Below are 7,715 nucleotides of genomic sequence, written 5' to 3'. Positions count from 1 at the left end.
TGATATATTCAAGCGGGTTGCACGGCAACCAACTATTCACCAACTGCACCACCTGAAAAGGACATCACTTCCAAGAAGATTTTTTTTGGGGGAAAGCACCAGTTGCCGACTGCAGATGAGGAGGAGAGAAAGAGAGTGAGAAGGGGGAGAAAAAGTGTTCCTGCGTCACGTTGCTTTAATTTGTTCACCAGCTGCCAATGAAAATGATGACCTGCAGAAGGTTTTTTTTCTTCCTCTCTCTTGGCACAGAATCTGCACTGCAAAACACATAGCTGGAGGCACACTCTGAACAAGTGTAATCTTTATAGTATGATGATTATCACAAAGAAGGCTGATAGGACGAGGCCCAGCTCTCACACTGATTTCACTGATAAAACTGCTGCGTTTGTGCTGAATATGTGATCAGTGGCGCATGCGGCAAGTGCAAGTGCAAATCTGTCACCTGAATGTGGAGCTAAAGTTTGGTTATTAAGAACAACTTAACCCTCTAGTCCAGTCCATTTACTCAGTATTAGTAAGATAACCTCCTCCCCCTCCAATAAATCTGTAGATGAATCACATTAAAGCATGATAAAGACCTGTGCCACAGCTTATTTTTCCTTGTCGTTTTACTTTATTAACGCTTTTGGGAAATTAGGCAAATTTTACAGGGAAAGGATTAAGGGGAAACAAACACAACGCCTCTCGGTGATGTTCTGTTTCAGGTGTCAAGGAGGGGCTCGTCTACCTCCTCACTTCCTGCATTCCCCATTACCATATATAAGCCCGAAAAAACGGACTTCTCCTGAAACACTCACAAAGTTCGCAAAGCGCAAAAACTACCCACTTGCAGCCCTCCCTCTCTCCGATCCCTCACAGAGGCTTAGAGGTGATACCGCCTTGGCAACGCAGGGACAAGGTACCGCCGCGCAAGGAAAAGTAAGAGGAATGCGACCGGTGTTGCAGTTCTGTATTGTTACAAAGAGGGAGGTTTTAAACTTGATGTAAGCGTACCTGGATTGTAGTGCATCGCATTTTTAAACGACAATCCATTAAGTCTCTCTCTTTCTCTCTCTCTCTCTTTCTTTTTTAATTTTTCAGAGTCATCCAGGACGTGGGATATTCTCTTCTGCGGTTGGCTAAAGAGCAAACATGAAACCTCAGCTATTTACCTTAGACTTAGTACTCTTGTGCATATCTTGCGGAGCAAGTGCACTGGCAGTGACTATTCCTGTTGTGTCCACGTCGCCGCCAGCCGCCAATATCACCAGCCTTGGCGCAGCGCTCGACTTTGGAACAGACGCTGTGACTTTTTCAAAAACCAGGAGGAAGCGGTACATTAGTCAGAACGACATGCTCGCAATTCTTGATTACCACAACAAAGTGAGAGGCAAAGTGTTTCCTCCGGCATCCAATATGGAATACATGGTAGGTGACAGATTTTGATTTAAAAATATATATACATATATTTATTGCACGATTTTACTGCAGCCATGTGTTCCATGAACAGGATATTTCACCTCCAACATGCACCAATCAAATATAAGAGCTATGAAAGTAATGCTAGCTCATTTTAATAGTCGCACTACTTTATTTAGGAAGCGTTTTTAGGGTCTACTTGACATCATCAGCTGTTCAGCAGATCATGCTGCAGCAGACCACCAAGGTAGTCACTTCCAAAAGAAGAGGGGTCATGTATGATACCAGAAGCCTGCTGTAATGGAAACATCTAGTTGACCTGTTAGATGTTAAAGAGTTTCAAGTCCAAAAACAGACTTGATGCTTGCATTTTGTTCATTTGGACTTATGCTATTTTGGCTGACAAACATAAGCTCTTAGACTGATGTGTTTCGATTTAAAACTGCCATTTCCAGCTCTTACGTTGTGTTACCAGTAAAATATTATTAGTGTTGTCCTTTTCCTCTATAAAATCATTCGACTACTTTTTGTTAAAGGGCTGCAGTCATGATCCATTCCTAATGGCACCCTTGTGTACAAGTGTACAACAAGCTGTTCAGCCTTCATTCATTATAATAAAAATGTATTCCTTGAAAGGGTCACTCAGTAAGGGTGACTAGGAAACAAAGTGTCTCCTCTTATGCAACTAATTCAGTGGATGATTTTTGGGTTTTGCCATAGCAACGCCTGCAACATTGCTAATAGCTCAGTGTGCCAACTCTTATCTCATATCGCTGCTAAATGAAGATCTTGTGCTGACATTTTCCCCTTGGTTATGTAATGGGTTTTCTTGCTTCCACCTAATCTCTGTGTGTTTTTAGGTGTGGGACGACACACTGGCAAAGACGGCCGAGGACTGGGCTCATGCCTGCCTGTGGGAGCATGGGCCGCCTCACCTCCTCAGGTTCCTGGGTCAAAACCTCTCAGTCAGGACAGGACGGTAGGTGACCTTTGACTCCCCCCCCTTCCCTGACATCTGCTGACCCTCTCTCAGCAGTCACGGTCGTTGCCTTGTTGCCCCCTTCTTCTTTCCTCTTAAGGTTTTTCCACTGTGACCTGGTGACTGGCTAAGGAATGCTCCTGTGACCCTTCAAATAAACACAAAAACCTTGCTTTCAGCCATGACCCATGAGGACAAAAGCCTGTCCCTTTTACTGGGTCTTGATTTTCCATTTGGAAACAGAGGGCACCTTCATGTGTTCCTACTTTTAGATTTTATTGAGGAGCCACATGGAGTACAGGCTATTTGAACATGTCCTTCTGAACTCATTAATACATCTCTAAAAAAAACAAAACAAGGAAACTGATGTTTCTTGTGGAGCCACAAAAATTGGTTAAAACCGTTTTTGTTTTGTTTTTTTACTTTTTTGTTTTGCCAGTATCTTAGTGTATAGGATACAAACATATCTAAAACTCAATGTGAAGAAGAAGATTTTTAAGATCATTATACTGACACTTATATATATCACAATATATCAAGGTGCTTTGTTCACGATTCCTGTTTATGTGGCACTGAACCATTGAAAACCATGGAAACCATTGAAAGTCAGTTATTATAGTCATACCGAGGTGAGTGACTAAACTGGAAAACTAAAGGGTTTAAGATATGAGATGTCAGCCGATGGAGGAAACTAAAATATCTTCACACATACCTGGACAAAACTAGATCAGGGCTATAGTGAACAGTTCTTTAATCTTCTTCCAATTTGCCAAACAAAATAACAGATTTTCATAATTTTCCCATCATTTCACCTGCTGCTAGTAATTGCAAATGCTGTGATCTCCCATTTGCTTGAAAGAATTATAATGACACAAGTTACAACTGATAATAGGGGTCTTGCTGAACTTTAAGTGTTCTGTTCACAGATATCGATCCATTCTTCAGCTGGTGAAGCCGTGGTATGATGAGGTGAAAGATTACGCCTTCCCCTACCCCCGTGACTGCAACCCTCGGTGCCCACTCAGATGCTACGGACCCATGTGTACCCATTACACACAGGTAGTAGTTGCACACTTACTCAGGCTACAGTAGAAATGCTGCTGGGGGGACTTCAAGTAACAGCTGTTCTTTTTTTGATTTGCAGATGGTCTGGGCAACATCCAACAAAGTCGGCTGTGCCGTGCACACGTGCCACAACATGAATGTGTGGGGTGCGGTGTGGAAGAGGGCGACATATTTAGTTTGCAACTACTCTCCTAAGTAAGTGTACTTGCTAACCTGACAGTTAAATGTGTGGTTCATGTTACACAATCTCACGTAGTGTAGCTTTCACGCTGAAAGGAAACCTTTTAATTCTAATGAACTTGTTAACCTGATGACGACACGCTGACGACAGGCTTAATCCTGACACAGTTTGCTCTGTTCTGTGCTTAGCTGCGAAATGCCACCCATTATGGTAGGAGCACCAAAGCACCACAGGGCCACGAACCAAAAGAAAAAGTCTCTAAATATTTCAGAGAATCAAAGAACACTCAGACTTGTGACTGACTTGTGACCCGAGGTTTTTTAATCTCACTAGTTTGAGACATACGTGTGAGAAGAACTGGCTCATGACCCACTTTTAGCTTGCTAACTGGGAATGTGGTCTCCGTGCTCTTGTGCTTTACACGGTCCCGCAGAGGTCACTGTTGTCACGGTCTACAACGAGAAGTTCTGTGCATGATGCCAGCTGGCTCTGGAATATGAAATAGTCACTGAAATCTGAACCTTATGTTTTTTACACTTGTAAAAAAACAATTTCACACCCATTTCCATTTAGGGATCGTACTCAATGTTTCAGTCATATACCCAAAGATCTTCTACACAAGGTAGTCTTTCTGCTAATGAAGACCACAGAATGACTGAAAAAATGGCTGAAAATCTATCGGTTAGGCAACTGCTACTTCATTTCTAGCTCTGTGGTTATTCTTGTGGTTCATTCACACTAGATGTTACTGTCTTCCAGGGGTAACTGGATCGGAGAGGCTCCCTACAAAGTAGGCGTACCCTGCTCCGCATGCCCTCCCAGCTACGGGGGCTCGTGCAGCAACAACATGTGCTTCCCCGCTCTCAAGACAAACTACCTGCACTGGTTCAAATAAAAAAATGTTTCCTCTCAACATAAGCTGACAACCTACAGTACCACAGAGACATTATTTTAATCCAGTAAGGATTTGCACAATAGTCGTGGACCACGCTAATTTGTATATATGGGCTTATTTAAAGACAGAAACATGCATTTAAAGGCAGCGTAAAATTTTAGCTTTGATTACTTGTAAATAATCTGTAAATTAATTTGTTTTATACCAAAACTGCAAAGACTATTTTAACTGATGCAATATATTTAAATGTAAAATGGGTCCTTTTAACAGCGCAGACTGTACAGTGCGTGGTGCTAGAAACACATTTGGTTTTTACTATACCAGTTTACAGCTGACAGTGTGGTAATAAAGGACATTACTACCATCACAACTCCTCATAGCTGCTCACTTTGGTGCTACGGGCATCACACCACCATGCTGTGTGCTCTGCCTTCACAGGAATGCTCTGATATAAGGATCAAAGCTTTTGACCTCAGAGGGAAACCCCCCACACTGACAGTGTCAGCAGCTTATAAGCTCAAGTGTGCTGCAGTTCCAGCTTGTGTCCGGCAGCAAGTTTGTTGACAAAAGTGCAGAATATACATCAGTTAGAGTGTGAAAGCAACTTGTTAAGTTACACAACACCTCAGTGGTTGGACGTTTGTTTAAAGTGCAAAACAATGCATTTTCTCTGTGTGCCATCACAGAGACTTCATCCGTTTGAGCATTTCACAGGTTTCATACAGTGTTCATGTCATTTTGTATTCTAAGAAGCACATAAAGTCATTTGACCCACATATCTGTTATGTAGTCATATTTGTTATGGAGACTATTGGTATCCTACTGTATATTACCACTATATACAGTCTATTGATGTTGTTTATGTATTTCGTTATAATCACTGATGTAGCCAAGCTTTAGGCACTTGAGTGCACCTTAATTGTTTGTAAATTTCCAAAATACTCAAAAATTATTATTTTTTTGTATATGTAGATAATCATTATACTTTGATTATCTTCAAATATACTGTAAGTTATTCATTTTTATATTAAATATATATATATTTAAGTGATATTAATTTTTGTTTTGTAAAAGGATTGGAGTGCAATGAAATCATTTTTAATCAATCAGAAAAAAAAGAGTTAAAAAACAAAAGAAATTAACATTTTCAGCACTGATTGTGAACCTTTTCTCCGTTTGTGTTTTGTACTTGTAATAAAATGTTCTATTTTGATTGTTTGTTTGTTCCGTTGTATGTTTTGGACAGCTCATGTCGTCCCTCTGGCTAAAAGCAGTATCATTATCCAGCGTCTGCTCTGTGTTGTCTTAAATTGATTATCTTTCTGACTCTTTGATTCTCAATTAAAGAGTGCCCTTGAAAAGCCCCACATCCTGTGTATCAACAGCAAAAACGAGGAGAAAAGAAAACATCTTCAGGCTACAACCGAATCCTAATAAGAGAAGGTTGACTTTGGACCCGACGGTCTGTGTCTACACAAATGAACAGATAACTGATAGGGTTTCAGGGGACTGTCATGTTTGGGTTTCTCCACTGAAACCATTGACCTTACTGAGGGGGAGAAGCAAGGAGCAGCAAGAATGCTGGATGTAGAAAGAGGCGTATCATCGGAGACGTAGCCAAATTGTAAGAATGAGATGGTCTAAAGAGTGGATGCAGAAAAATTAGTAAGAGGTAGAAACACAGGGAAGAAGACGCTGGTGTGTGCAGCAGCATTGCACTATTAAACACTTTCATGATAACCTTTGCTTAGCGTGACAATTTCAAACCACTTCCTGCACATTTTTGCAGCCAGAAAGAGCAGCCCATTCCCTGGAACTAAACAGCAGAGAGTTTTTGAGGAACACATTAGTATGCATGGGAAAAAATCTTCCCGTCTGTGCAAATGCCAGGTCCTGCGCCAAACAGATGATAGTGAGTGTCTAAAAAGTCACATCATCAGGATGCGGAGCGCGATGCAATGACCAGTTAGACAGTCTGCTGTGGACGTTATCCATCAATGATTGAAGCAGAGCTGAGGTTAAGGACATGGGTTTGGGCTGGGATGAAAGCAGCTTGTGATGGCTCGAGGGCACGAGCAAGAAAACACCTGCAAATGAAGTGTAAATTGGAAAGGGAACAAATATGTCCATAACATTCATGAGTTTGGACTTAATTCAGCTTTTTTTTTCCTTCTTCTTACTAATGAATGAGTGGAAACACTTTGAAAACTTCTACTTGACAGTTTATTTACACTTGAAACCTGATGCCGTTTGTTGGAGTTTGTCATTTATGTCATTTTTTTTCCTGTAGTGACGCTTTTTAAGATTTTTTTCAGATTTCTATTTTGACATCGTTGTGCAGCACCAGTACTCTGAAGGACACTGTTATCAGCTTGCTAGTTCCACAAAACAGACTGGCTAGTCTTAACGTGACCCCTCAACTCCTTTTAGCAGTGACACATCAAATGACATTTTAGCTGCTTCTGTGGGCAGCTGTTGCTCAAGAGGTTGAGTAGGTCATCTACTAACGGGAAGGTCAGTAGTTCAGTCCCAACTTATCTAGTCTGTACCTTGATGTATCCTTGGGAAAGATACTCAAGTTGGAATTGTCCCCACTGCTTTTGTGTGAGTATGTTATTGTAAGTATAGAAAAAAACGTGAACGAGGCTTGTAGTAGAAAGCATTTTGAGTACTCAAACTGAAAGGTGCTTTATAAATACTGGCCCATTTGTTACTCTTCAAATGCCAATTTAAGATCAGAAATTTGGTGCGTGCGCTTGGCTGAGGAGCCAAACATGCAAAGCTACCATCTGTGGGATCTTAAATGAAAGCCTCTAAGTCAGAGGTCTAGATGCATTGATACTGTATCGCTGTGGACCTTCGGTTTGTCTCAGATAGCTGGCCTGCCGGTAAAGGACAGCTGTTCGTGATGGGGCTGGAGGACGGCTGAATGATGGTCACCTCTCCCCAATCGAGAATCTGGTGCTAAATAACTTGTAAACAATTTGATTCTGTGTCAGGGTGTTGTGGTAACATCTATTTAACGGCAGCCCTCACTCTAGTAGGGATGGCTGTACCTTAGGTGGTTGAGCAGGTTGCCTACTATCCTAAAGGTTCAGTTCACTGGCTCTTCCAGTCTACAAGTTGCTCTCTGATGATGATGATGATCAGAGAGTATAGAAAGGTATAACTGAGGCATGTTTAGTGCTTTTTAGTGC

The 7,715-nt window shown here is 41.5% G+C and overlaps 1 protein-coding gene across 1 annotated transcript; it reads left to right on the top strand.

Annotated features, from left to right (window-relative positions):
- The first annotated feature begins 796 nt into the window (after nucleotides 1-796).
- On the top strand, nucleotides 797-4,882 carry pi15a (peptidase inhibitor 15a). The gene is made up of 6 exons (XM_006794618.3): nucleotides 797-918; nucleotides 1,081-1,407; nucleotides 2,259-2,377; nucleotides 3,304-3,436; nucleotides 3,522-3,637; nucleotides 4,383-4,882. The coding sequence occupies exons 2-6, from the start codon at nucleotides 1,132-1,134 to the stop codon at nucleotides 4,516-4,518; spliced, it is 780 nt and encodes a 259-aa protein (XP_006794681.1). The 5' UTR covers nucleotides 797-918; nucleotides 1,081-1,131; the 3' UTR covers nucleotides 4,519-4,882.
- Nucleotides 4,883-7,715: the final 2,833 nt, after the last annotated feature.

Source organism: Neolamprologus brichardi, chromosome 9 (genome assembly GCF_056152115.1).
Source record: "Neolamprologus brichardi isolate AB-2024 chromosome 9, ASM5615211v1, whole genome shotgun sequence".
Classification (NCBI taxonomy): domain Eukaryota; kingdom Metazoa; phylum Chordata; class Actinopteri; order Cichliformes; family Cichlidae; genus Neolamprologus; species Neolamprologus brichardi.
The sequence above is the reverse complement of the archived record's forward strand: the minus strand, read 5'-3'. Positions and strand labels throughout refer to the sequence as shown.